General features: G+C 43.2%; 1 protein-coding gene across 8 annotated transcripts in view; it reads right to left on the bottom strand.

Moving 5' to 3' along the window:
• Positions 1-420: 420 nt before the first annotated feature.
• LOC108625900 (serine/threonine-protein phosphatase 2B catalytic subunit 2) overlaps positions 421-17,833 on the bottom strand; it is a 122,684-nt gene continuing 105,271 nt past the window's right edge. The window contains exons 8-16 of one of the 8 annotated variants that reach the window (XM_026814328.1): positions 17,642-17,768; positions 17,336-17,416; positions 15,838-15,840; positions 13,765-13,797; positions 6,219-6,302; positions 3,857-3,941; positions 3,423-3,520; positions 3,056-3,271; positions 421-1,294 (exon numbers count right to left, since the gene is read on the bottom strand). In XM_026814328.1, coding sequence (XP_026670129.1) covers positions 3,078-3,271; positions 3,423-3,520; positions 3,857-3,941; positions 6,219-6,302; positions 13,765-13,797; positions 15,838-15,840; positions 17,336-17,416; positions 17,642-17,768 — 705 coding nt within the window. In that variant the 3' untranslated portion in view covers positions 421-1,294; positions 3,056-3,077. The remainder of the gene's footprint in view (positions 1,295-3,055; positions 3,272-3,422; positions 3,521-3,856; positions 3,942-6,218; positions 6,303-13,764; positions 13,798-15,837; positions 15,841-17,335; positions 17,417-17,641; positions 17,769-17,833) is intronic. The other 7 variants (XM_018026233.2, XM_026814329.1, XM_018026234.2 and 4 more) reach the window with 7 other exon arrangements.

Here is a 17,833-nt window from a genome sequence, read left to right as displayed (position 1 = left end):
CACCGCGAGAACCGTATCATCGTGGATCCTCGTGTTAACCATATCCGACGTTAGTGATGATCGTCGATAATAATTATCAATAATTAACCATAGTGATCAATAACCATAAGAATAATTATAATATTAATCAATTAATTTATAATATTGTATATATATATATATATATGCGTACATGAAATAAATTCTTCGATATAACTTACGACTTACTCTTAAAGCTTAGCTGACGACTTAAAGATTTAAGTATCCCGCCACCATTAATTTTTTGTGTTTGTTGCCCGGGGGAGAGGATGCCCGTGCATTCACCCAGGGCGGACTCCTTAAGAATCTAGTGAATCCTAAAACAGGAAGCTCCGCCGTACCGACAGGCCAGCTGCCTTCTTTTTCCTTAATTTCTCTACGTTACTTTTATTCTCCTCCCTCCTCTCGTCGCCTCTTTTTACTGCTACACGCTCGTCGTCCTACCTATCGCTCACACCTCGTTCTTTTAACTATGCGCGTGTGTACATTCTTTTTATCTTTGGCGGAGACTGCTCGTCCGTGGTTATATTTTTTTTTCTCTCTTGCCTCGATCGTTGCTCGCTCGGAAAAAGCAGATTTCCCGTTTTTCTCTCGCCGTATCCGGTCCGAGATGCGCGATCGCGAAGCTACGTACAGCTTTTCTCTTACATAGAAATCACGGATAAAAATTGCTCTCCCTGTCTACGCGCGCGACGCGATCGTTTCTTCGTTCTCCCATTAAAATTACGATTTTGGTTTAATATACCTCGACGATACCTTCGGTTTCGCCCTGCCACGAGCGTAGACACGGAGATCCCTTGCTTCTCTCCCTGCGAGCGGGTTCCTCGGTCAGAACTCGCGTCTCGGTTCCTAGGTGGCCGCGATCCACCGATCGGAGAGCGGCAGGAGGAGAGGGTCGTCGCTCGAGTCGTCGTCCGCAGGGAGGAAGAGGATGAATGAGACGAGAGGGCAGCGACGGGCGCGCAGCTCCTCCCGCGAGGAGAACACGCATCGCCTCGGTCCGAGCGGAGCCGGGCGACCCGTCGTCGACGTGCTGCACCTCCATCGTCGCTGGGGACACCTGTCGCAACAACGACTGCCGGGACGCGCGCAACAAATGCGTCGACGACGACGGCCGTCGTTCTTTCCCCCTCGTCGACGGTCTTCCTGATCGCGACGGCGTCCACTCGGCTCGTTGAACGCCGTGACAACGACCGGGGTGGAGAGACGAGCGATGGTTTCGATCGTTCGACGGTGGCGGCTACAGCACTGGGCCCTTAACACCCATCGTTGCCACCTGGAAAACGTGCAACGCATCCCTCACTTTTTTTTTTCGATTCTCCCTTTCATTCACGCTCTCACGATTCCCCAGATGCACACAGATAGCGATGATCCTTCGCTGACGACAACGTTTGTTCATAATTTGCAATAGTTGAACGTCTTGAGTCGATTCTTATTTGCCGACTTGCATTCCTTTAGCTGGCAGTAGTATGAGTCAATGAATGCAGCGACTGATATTCGTATTACGTCTGGATTTCGGCGAGCAAGACGTTCAACGTGAAAAGAGGATTTCATGAAACATTGCGAAAGGTCCCAAAGCGAAGCGTACGAAATCTAGGCGGGATCGTTTGATGGCCAAGTTCCCCAAAGAACAGCTAATTTCGGGGAACCAACGGCTTCAAAGCTCATGGATGATTAGCCAGTGGAAGAGCGGTGGTGATGTTTAAGGCCTCTTTTAGGAAACACGGAGGAAACAACTGTGCAAGTCGCGGGTGTTTATCGATCTCTCTGTCGACTCTGTTGGCCTTCGCGTTTAGCATGCGAATTTATTCGAACAGAATCATCGAGTTTCTCTCGCTCAACCCTTCAACAGTGTCATCAAGGAGAACTAGTGTATAACTTTATTTAAAACTGTCGAAGGGTTAATTATTCTGTGGCGAAATTTCCAAACGAGTTCTATTACATTCTACCATCTGGCCACGGGACAAAGAGAAGTCGCAAACCAAATTTGTTAGTTGAAAATAAGTTTCCCTTTTTTCAAGTTTTCATCCTTTGGCTGCAACGATTACGCGATTCTTATTATGAACTCCGGGCTGTTAATGGTTGTCAAGCGTTCCTGGCCATTTTCGGTGGCCCCAGGTCTGACAATAAACGGCCACAACTACTTTGCCTCTAATTGCATTGAACCGCGGACAGTTACCGTGAAGACAATATCGTTCAAACTTCGATGAATGTTACCGAGTTTGGCAGAAGTTCGCGGAAAGCTTCGGCCTCGATCTGATATACTAATTTATATTCCAAGCGAGGAACGCGACAGCCTCATAGTCTACGTCAAAGATTAAATTTAACGCGAAAATCAACGAAGATCATATAAAAATTGTTGCAAATCGCTAAGACCGTTTCGTGTGCTGCAACGAAAGGATGGAAAACCCCGTGTGTCGTCAACGAGGAACGCGGCCGAATAAATTGTTATTCCCGGAACACTCGTGCAACACGAAATTACGAGCCCCGGGGTGTGTTAGCTGCGGACCATCAATGTTAATTGAGAGCAAATAAACAAGAGTTAATGGATTACATGGTGAAGCAGAAAAAAAAAAAAAATAGAACGGGCAACAAAAGCTATCATTCAGTGCGGTGAACGTGCGTAGAGGAATGGAGTTAATCGGTGTACAGTTCGAGAGTTGTTTTCGTTTACAGTAATTACGATACACGATCACTCGTGGAACTTGTTTTCATTTATTCCCCGTAATCGAAAGCTACTACCTCCAACGAAAGAAGAAAATCTCAAACAATTCGTCGAATCGCTACAGAATTCTTTAGCTTCTTTAGCTACTGTTCTCATTGTTTTCTTTTTTCTGGACGCACGGCTCGCGGAACGGATTGTCCCTTTATAATGTTCGAAGCAGAGACCGAATGGATTTCGAGACACTGTCCGCGCGCGAGCCGTGGATCCTGATCTACGAGAAGAAGCAAAAAAACGGAGCAAAAAGAGAAGAGACGAAAAGAGAGCGTGGGGAGCTCTCCTCGTCAGTATTATCCACGTGGGTGTGATGTGTACCTTGATTGGACGAGTGTGAGGCTCACGATTGCGGTTGCGGCGTGTTGTGGTCTCGCTTGTCTCCCGCAGGAGTCGGCGGCTTTATCACTGGCTTCTCCTCGTTTACCGGCGTGGGCGGCGCGTCCTTTCTAGGCGGCATCCTTTCGTTTATAGCGTCGAGACCCTTCGCCTCGGCGAACGAGGTGATCTTATGGTTCGGCGAGAAACCTTGGAGAGCTGTAACCAGAAACGAGTTCGAGGTTCAAATAGGATTGATCAAAAATTCGAGGCGAGGCAAGTCGAAATTCAAGATTGCAAAGGAAAAATTCTATCTTTAAAATTAAATTAAATTCTATTAAATTTTCGATTAATTTAATGTGAAACTCACCGTTCTTTAATGATGTCTTGCCACCTGATAACGCGCCAAGAGGCAAAGCTCCAGTGGGTGTCAATCCCTTCAGCTGCAACACACTCTCGCTCTCTTCTCTGAAAGACCGAACACGACGATGAGGTAATTCATATTCGTTGGAAAAAATAAATATGGTAATCGTGCGCATCGGATAAATCGAACACGGATTTCGTTCGCGAGCCATTTTCCCATTTTCGTTTCTTGCTCGACCGAGAGGCTGTTAAAGCAATGATCCGCGGCGGAATGAACGTGGGATTATTCGTAAAAAAAAAAAACGTTTTCCACAGTACGATTTTTCACCATCGACCATCCGCGTCCGTGCAATTTATCAATCGTAACTGAGGCCTTAATTAACAAATACGGCTGATCCGAATTTCCGTCTAATTAATCGTCGAACGTTGTCGATCACTGACCTTAGGACGGAGAAGACGCGGGCCATCTTGCCAATGGCTCTGATCTTGTTTCTGATTACCTCCTTGCGTAGATTGGCTGCTGCACCTAGAAAAGTGATAAACTCGGTCAGAACGATCTCTCCTAACAACGGAACTTCCGTTTTGTTGCGCGTGATCAACGAAGTCGCGAAGGCATCGCAACAACGGGTGTTACAACATTAGCAAGTCACTAGATTCTAGATAAAAATCATCATTCAACGTTTCACACATAGACGTACTACGAAAGCTTGTTCACGATTCTTCGCGAGATCTCGATCACAGGGTTCACCCTCGCTGCTACTGCGCGGGCGAATCGAACTTCTGGCTATTACTACTATTATTCATACCACAGCTTACCAAGTGATCATGTTATTTAGAAATTAAAAAAAAAAAGAAAAAAATAGAAGAGTCACTCGTTATTCTCGGGTCTCACGACAAACAACAACGGCAAAACTACAGCCAAAGAACTCGGTGCACGCGACGAGCGTGTGCGTATTAATCTCGATGTACCAAATTGTCAACTCTATTATTTCTATATAAAAGTAACTCTAAACGATTGTCAGAATATCTTTTCATCCGGCTTCTATCCTACATTTGCATAAATCTTATCGAATCGTCACAATTATTCCTCCTCGATTTGCATTCCTTGATCACGAATAAATGCAACGAACAGAATACGAAATAGAATATTAAAAAAGAAAACGTACACGAAAATCAATCTGGCTGACAATTTAAGGATGTATTGGCTATACAGTCAATACCAAAAGTTTATGTACCTTAGAAAAACGCATTTCCTATAATTAAAAAGAAATCAGACGTCGGAAGAATAATGCTAATAATAAATAGCTACGTGCTAAAAAGTATAGAAGGAAATATCCAATTAAGTATTGACGTTAGCGAAAAATTTTTACATGGAAATTGTAGATCTCGTCGTCCTCTACAAGAAAGGTAGTATACAATTTTTCCGTACATTCAATGGTTTGGGAGTTATTGGCGAAAAACGAAAATTTGGAAGAAATTGAAGGGGTACCCCTTGGAAAAATCTCGGAAAAATCGAAAATTTTTTGTTGTTGTTTATTATTAGCAATGTTCTTCCGGCGTCTGATTTCTTTTTAAAAATTGCGTTTCTAAAGTGCATAAACTTTTGGGATTGACTGTATAGCCAATACATCCTTAACTCGATACCCCACCGCCTTACCTGACGACCGAGAAAGAAATAAGAAAATAAAGAGGAACCCCGTTCGATTCGTAAAATCGTATATCCATATAATACAATGTACATAGTAAAAATAGAGAGAGAGTGCACGAGGATAATAGCACAAGCTCATTGCATATATAATGTAATGGTGCACACGTCTCGATTCAAACACGCTTGTACGTATTCAAAAAACAGACAAGCCTCGTTGCGCGGCGTACGGCGAGGGTCCGAGAACGAATGTTCATCTTACAAAAGCCTCTTTTACTTTAATGCTTTTCATGAATTTCAAATTCGTACTACGCACTCGGCATTGGCTCTCGCGGTACGTCGCAGTAACTGCGTCTACGTGCATCGCCGACACACAACTGCATAATCACATGCAGAAAAAAATATTAAAAAAAAAAAAAAAAAAAAACGAGAGTATAATAGAAACACGGTCGATGCAAGAGAAAGAGGTAAACGCATGCACATGCAGGTCGGTCGCGGGTAAACGTACGCACCATCGGTCACTACTCAGGTGCTTTTTAATTCAAATGCTGTTTACCAGTCGCCGTTTTTTTTTTCGTATACTCGCTGCTACTTTCCTACTTCCTCGTTCGCATATATATTTCTTTTTTTCTCTTTTTTCAACGTGTGTACTTGTGAATGTACGCGTTTACTTTCTAGTTCTGTAATCCGTGTGTACCAGAATTTCTATACGTTGCTTTTGATAACAGAGCGGGCTCTGCGTGCTGTTAAATTTCTAAAGCTCGGAAAAAGCTTTTGCTTTTATAATTCTAGGACGCACGGGTTACGGGCTAAGCCCGTTCTTTCCCGCGATAATATTTGCAAAATAACTCGGGAAAGAACGAGCTTGCAAGCAGCAGTCTACGGGTAATCAACTAAGCTATCGAATAGTACTCTAAGGATTTTCCAGTTCAGCTAGCTAAAAAAATGTACGTTCTTTATTTCAGAAAACTAACAATCACTTTTTGTTTGTTTCTTTTTACGTATCAGATACTATCTGTTCGTTTTCAGGAGATCGATGGGAACGAGTAAGATGTACATTTTATTGTATTAGTGATACCTCTTGGGAGTCTCTCTAAGATATTTAGCTTGTTCGTTCTATGAACCAAAAAACATTTCACATTTTGGAGATCGACATACGTGAGAATATCGTCCCGGTGTCGTTGTGTTTCCGCTTGCCTAAGCTTTCGCGAGTTAAATTTGCGGGTGTCAGGGCTTGCGACGCTACAGCAAACCGGGTAATTTCGTCACTTCACACAGAAACAAAAAGACAGACTCGGCTGTTGCCGGCGAGAGATCAGCGAATTAAGAGATTCGTAGCTTTCCGTAGGAGATCGATCTTTCAGGACGGATTTCTCACTCATTTTATTTGCAAAATCTGCGCGCGTGGCTAGACGCCGCGACGGACGGAAAACGTGGCGACGCGCATTTCATTTTCTCGTAATCCGCAAATCGCGTGGCTTGCGCCGCGTGGGAAAAGATTTTCTGCGACATGGCGGAAGAAAATATTTCTGGAATATCCTGCGACGCCCAGTTTTACCCCGGGAATACGGCCGCGCGAAACGTCAGCGTGAATTTCGCGTTCGTTCCTTACGAGTTGAATTTAGAAACAAGAATACGCAATTTGTTTTTCGCTGGCCGGGAGTTCGAACTCGATAGGCTTCGTCGAAGCGTATTTTCATATTATGAATCTGGAGGATGATTTGAGAAAAAGTACGACTCGACGATAACGAGAGATCCTCGGCGAGATAAGAGAGAACAGTGAGAAGTCGAGTGAGTTAGGAAAAAGGGGCGCGCCTCGCACCCTCGATAAAACGAGCGCCTCTCTCGCAGGCGTCGCAATTTTCGTTTATGCAAAAACGTCTGAAAGGACGTAACACGGACGAAGAGATGTATGTACGTGTCAGGGGGGATCTCCGACTGAGGGTGGCAGACAGACACTTATCGATCATCCTTTAGCATCCCGTTTGGCTTTCGCTCGAGAAGGACGATGCGGCACATACAACGTCACTACTAATTTGTACAACAGATCAAGCCTTTGCTCTCTAGACATTTACGTGTCAGCGCATGATTATGCACTCGCGTGCCGCAATGGAATCACGATATAAATTTACACGATGCTCTAATAATGTTCCATGGAATATTCATTACACGATTACAAGCTTACTTGTTATACTCCGTTTTTTATTCAAATAGTCGAATACGCGATTTTAGAAATTTGGTCATTGGGGCGATGCCATTGCGGCAGCGGTACTACCGAGCTAACATTTATCATAGGGTATTCGAGTTTGGCACCGAGTCGCAGAGACGGAGATCCATCGTCCGTGGGGGATCCGGCGCGTTTTCAAAGGGATGACGCACGATCGGGTCGACCGAGCGGAACGGAACCGTGAGATGAATCGCGCGGATGATCGCGCACTGTTCGATCTATCAGTCATAGGATAGGGCAGATCTGTGCTCAAAACATGTTGCACAGGGCCACTAGATGCTCTAGGCTCTAGAATATCACTGACTCAGAAGCGTATCTAACAGGCGTAATTCACTCTTCGAGCTGACCAATCGAACAGTTCTCGACAAACATTCATCGTCAAAAGTTTATATTAAAACCGTAAAGGTTTTATGCATTTGTAAAAAATATGTGCATTTTATTTAGATTTTTTTATAAATATTCGAGACTGCATAAAAGACTGCGGACGCGACTCAGCTGGAAGAGTCGAACGTGGGTGAGAAAAATAGTTTTGAATACAGGTCTAACAAGTCCGCGTGACATTTTCCTGATGGATCTCCGCGTCCCTTCGATGCATACGCGTCGCCAGAGACTCTTTCACTCGCGTCCGTCTTCGTTAATAATACTGGAACTAAACCGGAAATAGAGTTCTCTGCGAACGCAACACCGTGGCTAGACTCTGTTTGACAATTTGCTAATCACGGCGACGCGTATGCGGTTCGACTTGATCGATGCCCCACGCGGTGTCGCTTATCAACAGTAGGAAGCTTGACGAGTCCAAATGGCAAACGTGATTCCGCCGAGGGACTCGCTTCGGATCACGGCAAACCGGGAGGAGTCGCTCGACGGAGTCTATTGGATGCTGGACGTGTTTCCTATGTGTTCATTTGCGTGCTCGGTTCGTGGAGGATCCGAGCCGAGATCTCGTGTGTTAATAACCAGGAACCTCGTGTTCTTCGACTGATCAAGTAGTATAACACAGTCGTGGTCAGACGGATACAATCAATTATGGCAAGCTTTCTTTCACTGGCTTCGTGCATATGCAAGATGCGTACATAGATTCGTTTTTCGGGCGAGGGTCCACGAGATCTGGACCAGGTGAGAGCTCGATGGGTCCTCCACGATCGAGATCTAGGCGCACTTTCAACAGAAAAGAACTCACCGTACGCGATGGTAGGTGGGGTCGTATTCGGACCAGACCGCCGGGTTACCATGGCGGCCATGGTGACCATGGTCGTTTTACCGATGGTGAGCGTGGACGTAAGTAAAAGGACAGAAGTAACCAACAATGTGAGTGCAGCGTCAAATGCGGCCGAAGAGAAGAGATAGAGAGAGAAGCGGAGGTATATCGTTTTTTTTTTCCGATTGGTCGTCCCGATGGAAGAGATTCGAATAGCGTTTTTTTTTTTAATATATACATAGTGGTTGGTCAGTGATGGTGGTTGGCGAAGGTTTGTCGAATGTGGCGTAAGAGAAAATAACACATAGAACAGACAAGAGAAAGAGTGCACAGCGTAAGTGGCATTCAAATCAAGCGTTGGTGCGTTAGAATTTTTATCAGACGATTCCTCGTCCTGTACAAGGTATTTCTTTAAAGATGTTCGAATCGTCTCGTTGAAAGTGCAGCTCGAGTTGCTTGTTGCATATTTGAAATCTAAAGCCTTTCGTAGGAAGAAATACCTTATAATTTTTCATATAGGCTGACTCAGAAACAGTGACTGTAAAACTACAGAATGATCCTATTTTATAACTATGAATAATAATTTGGCACTGTTTCTGATTTATCCCCCGTATGAAAATACTTAAGATTGTTAGAAATGCTGACGCACAATCGTGAATCATTCACAGTTTTTAAAACAATCAATGTTCTTAATGAAAAAAAAAAAAGTTCAAATCATGATTAAATCTCATAAGTAGAAATCTATGAATATGGTATTAAACTAGGCGATTACTTTGTACGCGACTATTAACATTTGTCTTCACTGATTCATCGAAATAATTAACAATTATTACCAAACGCGTTCTGATTACGATACGTCGTTAAGTTATTGGAAATAATTGTGCGTGGATAATACAACACACCGCTATACAGAAGCTACCTGCAAAAACTGATTAAGAAAAACGTTTGATTAATACGTCGGCCATCGATCGTCCCAGGATTGTTTCGTGATTTATCTTTCCAATCGTAAATTCGACAGTTTATACAGAAAACAAACGGCGTGAATTCATAAAAAATCCGAAGGTATTCCTCGACGATCGACGAGTCAATTCAGTAAAGCTAGCTTGATGGAAACAAATAAAGTTACTCGATTAGTTTAAATCTATATAATTGTACTACTAGACACTAGCATGCGCGAGAAATGAAGAGAAGGTGGTCGCAAGAGATCGTAAAAGAAATAAGAATGAATGTAAATCGGGTGACACGCACCCTCGGGCGAGTTAAAGAAATTAACATGCGCGGTATAATCGAAAAGATACAAAGGGAAACGATTGTTAAAATGATAAACGAAAACGATGGTTAAAAGAAACTCGAGCGAATCAGGGGGAGACGGTCGGAATAAAATAAAATGTGTGAACGAAAAAACGTTCTTTCCTTCCTTTGTCCGCAATATGCTCAGGGAACAGAGACGGTAGGGTCGATGCGTGAAGAACGGAGATAAAGAGAACGTTCTCACGAGATTCCAGAATAAAGGAAGTACGATATTTCGTGGCGTTGATTCTCTCCTATAATGTGGGGCGGGGGTGTGCTAGATACGGTTCCTGGAGGAATATTCGTTGGACCTTTGGGCGCCGTTCGCGTTCCAGGAAAACGAGGGTGTATAATTCTCGGATCAATTAAATGGAAGCTATTTTTAAAGCTCTCGTCGGACAAATCGCCTATCAGCTTCAATCTGACGTCAGCAGAAAAAACAGATTATATTTGACAATATCAATTCGAGTAATTAATCGGAGTACAAACTGTGGTTGACGAACTTAAGATCGATTTTATAATTAATAATTGATATTATTTTTTATACCTCGTTTCTCGTTTCGCGCGAGGACGGCGGAGATTGTAGAAGCGTGCACAGGCTGAAAAAGGTTTAGAAGAGCAGCGTGCCAACGAGATCCGGATTTTTGTACACAGGAACCCAGGAAAATCGTGTCGAAAAACGTCGGTTCGGTCTCATCCGTCACGTAGGATCGAAAATATCCAGGAAAAATCGCGCGAAAAATGGAGAGGCAAAAAAAGCTCCGTTCCGGGAGGTAAAAATTTCCAGATAGAGTTTCCGCACGGAAGAGGACGGGCGAACAAAAGTGATTCGGAGTAATAAAGAAAACACGACGGGGCGAGGTGTGAAATTCTTCAGTTTGAGAGGCCGGGAGGTGGTTATTTTCCTTTCCGCTTACGCCTGCACTTAGGTCTCTTCTAGCTAGAAAAGCTAGCTTCCATTTTGGATCGGATGAAAAGGGTTTTTCCTACGGGCTATGGGGATCTTTAACTTTCGATGGAAGAACCGTGTCAATGAAGATAAGAGCAGCTTCGACTCGATGGATCTGTCTCGGATTTTGGGAGTTGTGTCGCTGATGAGTGAAGAGTAATGAACGCCATTGTACATCGGCTCAACGATGATACATCGACGATAATAATCGGCTCGATAATCTGTCACATCTTTCGCATCGAAATAAGATCTCTTTTCTCGATTATGAAAATTCCTTTGAAAAACGCGCTTCGTCTCGAACATCGGCTTCAGTCGCGAAGCGTCATAATAAAATGCAATTCGTTTAGTTCTCGGGTTCTCGCGGGTAACAGGTCAAAGGTAATTCGACGTTGTTCCACGTTAAATTTCCGTGGCCGGCTTTACGCACGAAGTGTTCTCGCCAGTTTCGAGGGTTCTAATACTGATTATAATTGCATCGGAACTCGGAGCGAGCGGATTCAACGTGAAAATTTTAGAACCAACATCCTCTGTCCTAATTACCCCTAAGGTCCTTTAGAAATCTCAGACCATCTCTACTCGTTCCGTTTCCATCTAATTCGCGCTACGCTTGTTCGAATTACCTTTATTCCTGTTTTAGCTCCGAATCTATCTGCGATTTTATGGATTGATTTTGGAACGCGGTTTTAGATATCTGTAACTTCGATTTTGTTTCCGTTCGTGGAAATATTTTATTACGACCGAATTTAGGACTTAACGCGTTAATTATTAATTTAAAAAAATCTCCTGGGTAAATCTCAGAGATTCTATTTATCGATTCCTTATTTTTTTTTTTTTTTTAGAATTGTAACAAACGCGGCACGCACTGACGTTTCGAGTATACGTTGCGTCTTTTAATCGTTTTCACCGGGGAGGCGATTGTTTGGGGATCGGATAATCGGGCGGAATTTCCAACGGCTTGTCGCGCGGATTATTTTCGGCCCTCCAGCACGATTCGGTTCTGTTGAACGCATCGAGTAATAAACAAACGGAATATGATAAAAATTACCGCGCAATTGCCCCCGTTGGAAAATTCATCGGATTGATCAACGATCCGTAATGGAACCTGTCCGCGGCGGGCACAATCATATTTTCATCCTCGGAAATGTGCAAAAAATTGATACGGTATCGACGCGAAACTCGAGCTCTCGAATTCATGAAAAAAAAAAAAAAAAAAGGAAAACCGTTGTGTGTCACGTCGACGTCGAATGCATACGGAAAAAAGAGGAGGCTGACGTAGAAATTGCGCGGCGGCGATGCCAAAATTCGCTGAAACGGGAAATCGTGCCCCGGCGTAATGCGGACCGCAAATAAAAGGCCAGAAAATTGTCCGGAGATTCGCAGAGAGCTGTGCTGCTGATTTTTTTTTTTTTTTTTCACTTCACCTCTGATGTCGGGACACGGCGAAAACTTGTAAATAAAACGGGCAACAGTCGCCGAGCCACAATATGTACACTACTGAATTAATTACTTGTAAAAACCGGTGAAAAAGGAGTCGGAATAATCCAACAGCTACAGTTTTTTACAGCTATGCAGTTTCAACGTCGTGCTGGAGGACTTGAATCTACGCCTACGTTCGTCTAAACGATACTTCAAGAGCTAAAGAAAAATCGCAAAAATCATTTTCTAGAGACGAAAGAGCCATTGAGAATCGACGGACGGTATTTAATTCGTCGCTGATCACAGGACGGGTTCGCAGAAACACTTTCTTCGGGTCGGTTCGGGATCGAGCCACGTGGGACGCGGCCCGATCGACGTGGAAAAAAAAAAAAACGAGAGAAAAAAAGAAGAATAACCAGGCGTGGAGGGGGGAGGGTGGATGGGATAAAACGGCGAATGGACGAAAGTCGAGTGAGATCGGTGAGCGAGAAATCGGTGGTTAAACGCAGCGTGTTCGAACAGTTACGGGGTGGAGAACGGGTGGTGGAGGGGCAGCGTGGTCGAAAACGAGACAGACAACAGAACTGAAACGTTCGCCAAGAAAAGAGAAAAAAATATGTTGAAAGAACGAAAGAGAAACGAACACAGCGAACGATATCGTTAAAGCAAAATTTCGAATCTCGCGACTGACGTGTGTAAATCAACAAACTGAAAGTGGATGAACGAGTTCCGACGGGTCGCAGAATCGATCGTGAAATTAACATGTCGATCGTCACACGCACTTATTTTATCCGGGGACAAAGACACGAAACAAGTGAGAAAACTAGGACGCGGAACGGTCCTCGCGCGGTCCCGCTGACGTTTCCTCTACAAAAAAAAAAACTTTCTCTCAATTTTCTCGACAATTTAGAACAAACTGTTCTTTACTTATTTCGCGAAGTTTACTCGTAACGAAGCTTAGTTTCATTAGTGAATTACTTCAGGAAATTTCCCCGCCGCTGGAACTTCGTTAATTGGAATTTTATCGAGGTAAACTATTCTCTCGAATAAATCAACGCGCGGATATATTTCGTCCTCGACAAAGGGAAGCGTGTAACGTTTTATATTTTCCTCTCGCGATAACGTCCGCCGTCGTTAATTACTGCGCGTTGATTAACAGGCGAGGCGCGAGGACACGTCCGCTGCCGCACAAACAGGAGAAACACTGACAAAAAAAAAGTAGAAACAGAGGCAGAGAGAGAGAAAGGAAACAGAAAGAGAGATGTAAGTCGGAAGAAGAAATCAAAAGGCGAGTTAAATCGTACAGATGTGTACTATATGTGTACGACGATACACATGTACGCATATTTCAATTTCTTAAATTCCAAACCACAGACGGACCAACCGTCCAACGAGAGCGACTCAGCATCGTACATGTACATCGTCTGGGTACACGACAGTTAGAAACCAAAATCAAAAGATAATATCTGACGAAACAGTGGGTTAACTTTTGCTTTGGCTCGTTCCAATCAAGAATATTAAGAGAGAAAAAAAAAGGAGAAACAAAAATCAGAAGAAGAACAAGAGTAAAACTCTCTTTGCGTCTCATCAATGTAAGTCGTCGGCTCTCTCAATGGGGACTTACCGTTCTTTTTTTGGACAACGACTTTCGCTGCGACTATACGGGGGTTGCGTATGCCGAGCAACGGAGTTTTGAGTGGAGTAGTAGTAGTAGTAGAAGTAGTAGTAGTAGTAGTAGTAGTAGAAGTAGTAGAGGTAGTAGTAGCATAGTGTCGTGCCGAGATAGGAGGAGTCCAAGGCCAGTGTGATTGATTGACAAATATAATAGAGAAGGAGTACGATAAAAGACAGTCAAGTGCAACTTCGTTCGGGCTTTATTTTTGTATTTTTTCTTTGCATTTTTCATTAAAATCGAGCACGGGGCGCGGGGGCGGGGCTTGTTTCATTCGGGGAGTGAGAAAGGGGTAAAAAATTCCTAGAGACAGAGAGAAAAGTGGCTGGGGGGGGGGGGGGAGCTAGGTCTAACGACGATCTCTCACGAGATCAACGATCCAGCCGGCCGGATAAACGAATCCCTCTCGGACGTCTCGTTTCTCATCGATTTCACCTACGTGACACCCTAAACGAGTGGGAGTCGCGGGGGCGACCGCTCGGCTTTTCAGCGCTTCGAGATCGATGCTTCCCGTTCCGAGAACGGTTCTCCTGTCGAGCGGGAAACAACGATCGCTTTCAGAGCCCGGCGGATGGGATCGGTGCACGTGTACCGAGTGGTCTCCTGTAGAAAACGGGATTAAAAGAGGGATGGGAGAGTGCGTGGAGAGGTGGACCTGTCGAAGGACGACGGACGTGACATCAGAGAGAACGTGATAATAAATCGGTCACGAAGAACTCGGAGTTGAAAATGGTCAACACACAAGACAAGGTCAGAGAACAAGAAACGAAACGGAGAATAAGAAGAACGAAAGAGAAGGTGCGGAGAATATCGAAACTGAAGTAAGAACACACCGAGAGTACGTTCGCGACCGTCGGGGCTCGATTTTCGTGCAAAAATCGACGTCCGGACGATCTCGCATGCGTGATTCGCGTGAACGCAGCGTTCAGGATGGTGCAATTACATTTATTTGATCCTCGATGCCATTTCAACAAATCAGTCAGACTCAAACGAAGGCAGAAATCATTTGTTTTAACATACAATTTATTAACGACGTGAAAATAAAGATCGATTTCGTTCGATTCTTTACTTCGATCATTTTTTTTTTATTTAAAAACAGCCGAGATTTGATTTCGATGACCATCTTGAACGGATGCACCGAACCAAGGTGATAAAAGTATCGTAGGTATTTTCTACACGTACTATGACTCGTAACGATGCAGAAGAAGAATGATAAAATCTACCGGTGAACAACGAACGAAATAGTTCAGGCCGTGTGCCATCGAATACGTATGGAAATATTTCGTATATATTTATATTTCATCCGTGGTGTGAAAACAAAAAGTATAAGTACACATAGAGTAGACGTGTATACAGAAAGAGAAATATTGAAGAGCTGGAAAGAAAAAAAGAAAAAAAAAAAAAATAGAGAAGAGTATACGTTCGAAATGCGAGGAGATGTACGAGCCACGACATATGGATAGAATTATAACGGTGACAGAGAGATAGAAAAATGTGAGAGAATGGAGAATATCGGCGTGATTCGATCGAAGGAAAAAGAACGCGTGGAATGAAGAAAAAAACCAGGTGAAAAACGATAAAAAATAGGAAGAATGCGATTGTCCGACGGGTGTTTCTTGCTATTCTTTAAATATCGTATTTGCTTCTTTTCCTTTACGTTTCGCGAACAGGAAAAATGACGAACTGAAGGGAAACGTATAACACACGAAAATATTTGATACGTATGTACATCGGGACGTAGAAAACGTAAAAAAAAAAAAAAACGTGGTGATAGAAAAAAGTAGAAATGCCGAATAATGTATCATATAACAGATATGTACATAGAGAGAGGGAGAGAGAGAGAAAGAAAGAGAGAGAGAGAGAGAGAGAGAGAGAGAGAAAGAGAACAAAAATATTCCGACACACCGACACTATCTAATGAAAGAGAATATATAAATATATAGGCTAAAGAAAGAAATCAATATGATCAATATAATGAAGCTCTTAATAATGTGACGATTAGAAGAGTCGAGTGGCGCTTCTTACCATCTGTCCGTGCAGCGGGTGAAAAATGGAAACAGAAAGAGAATTCAAAATCTTTCTCTAACAGTCGAGACTCGCGGGACATGGAACTATTTTCTTTTTTTTTTTCCTTTTCGTCCTTTCGATTCGATTCGTTCTCGAAACGATACACATATCTTATCTTACTTATCTTGATAAAGGGAACGTGAAGAGAGAGAGAGAGAGAGAGAGTGGGTGAAAAGGGAGAGAATAAGGGAACATGTGTAATCATAAAACGAGACTATCGAAGATTCTCATTTTTTCAAAAATCGTGCTTGACGCACGCGTTTTCGGATTGTTTCTCCTTTCTCAGGGCTCTATCTTCTTTTAACGGATACGTCAATCTGTTTTTTAAACCCCGAGGGAAGGTGAGAATTTTGAAAAAGAAAAACAGGTGCGCGGACGGTATATAGTAGCAGGTGGTTCAACGGTAGAACGAAAAGGTGTGGCTCGAGTAAATTTCAAGAGTAACGTTCGTATAAGTCGCGTGGGTGCAGCTTCTTCGTCTGCTCTCATTTCGTTAATTTTATTTTTTTTTTTTTGCGTTTTTTGAAGTATCGAAGCGTGGCAGCAAAGGTGATTAAAAAACGTTCGGTTCGGAAATATCAAGAGTGGAAGCTTTCAGAAGTGAGAACGGGAAACGTTAAGTCGTTTTCGTAAGAAGATAAAACGAATTCGTATTTTTATTTGCTTGTGAGAAGCACCGACTAAATAAATTCTGTTTCTCTTGGCATGCGAATATTTCACGACACGATGACGAAAAAATAAACGTGTCGCTTGTCTTTAAAAGAGCGTTAGCTTCGTTCCTCACGTCGTTTACCGAGGAACGTCTCGAGCAACAGTGAAAACTATTTTCAAAAGACGTGGTACGTTGCCTGTCGTAAGCGAAGTGCGAATCGAAGCTAGAGAACGTGTAAGATAGGTCAGAAGGTAGAAACGTGAGGGGACAGAGAATACATGTTGTTTTTTAAATTCTTTGCGGTCACGCGATCGATCTTCGGTTCGGGCGAACGCGACGATTCAGAAACGAAAAGAATGACAGTTTTACGTTCACGAAACTTGAGTGAACGTAAGATTGATAACGAATCCTCGCGTTCCCGAGTGTCGACGTGGCCTCTCTTAAATCGTGCTTAGAGCACGCTCCAAGTTATCAACGAATCGCTCGACGTAATCGACGGAGAGAAAAGAACGAATTGATAATTAATATTAATCACTCTTCAAAGGGGAGAAACCCTTGGCAACATACACTGTTGATAAAACCGTGGTTAATCGTTCAAGCATCGAAGGAGCACAAAATGGGACACACTCTGATCACGATGTAAGAGGGACCAGTGGACGATATCGATTCGATAGATAAGAAAAGAGAAATAATACGTATAATACGTATAAAGATAGACAGAGAAAAAAAAAATAAGAATCTCTGCAAGAAACGTGATCGTATTAAAGAATAACGTGGAATTAACAAAGTAATAGTCGACATTACCTTCTTCGAGCCCGTCGTCTCCGTCACTCATTAGCTCGTCATCCGAGCAGATGTTCAACACGTTCACCAACATCTCTGTGACTGTGAAACGACAAATATGAAACGACATCGTAATTACGATCGTCATTATAAGACCGCTGACTTTTATTACAAAATAAAACATTTCATCGTTCAAACATTAAAATACGCATTCAGTTTTTACTGGATTTCTTCTAAATATATAAAATCTGCAGTCTATAAATGAATATGCGTAAACAACCGTTTGATAAGGATTTAAAGGGAAATTCTTTTGGGAAATCGACTTACCCTTTTCACCTACAAATGGCAACGACCACGTGAAAACGTCCATGAAGTTTGGTAGCCAGTATGGATGCGGTGAACAGTTGAACTGCCTGATGTTCATCACGTTGTTCTCGTACTTGAGAATAGCCGCCTAATAAATACCGAGACGAAACGAATCATAAAACCCTTTCCAATATTATATATATTGAGTAGTCG

Source organism: Ceratina calcarata, unplaced genomic scaffold, assembly GCF_001652005.2.
Source record: "Ceratina calcarata isolate Rehan_Ccalc_2016 unplaced genomic scaffold, ASM165200v1 scaffold379.2, whole genome shotgun sequence".
Lineage (NCBI taxonomy): Eukaryota > Metazoa > Arthropoda > Insecta > Hymenoptera > Apidae > Ceratina > Ceratina calcarata.
The sequence above is the reverse complement of the archived record's forward strand: the minus strand, read 5'-3'. Positions and strand labels throughout refer to the sequence as shown.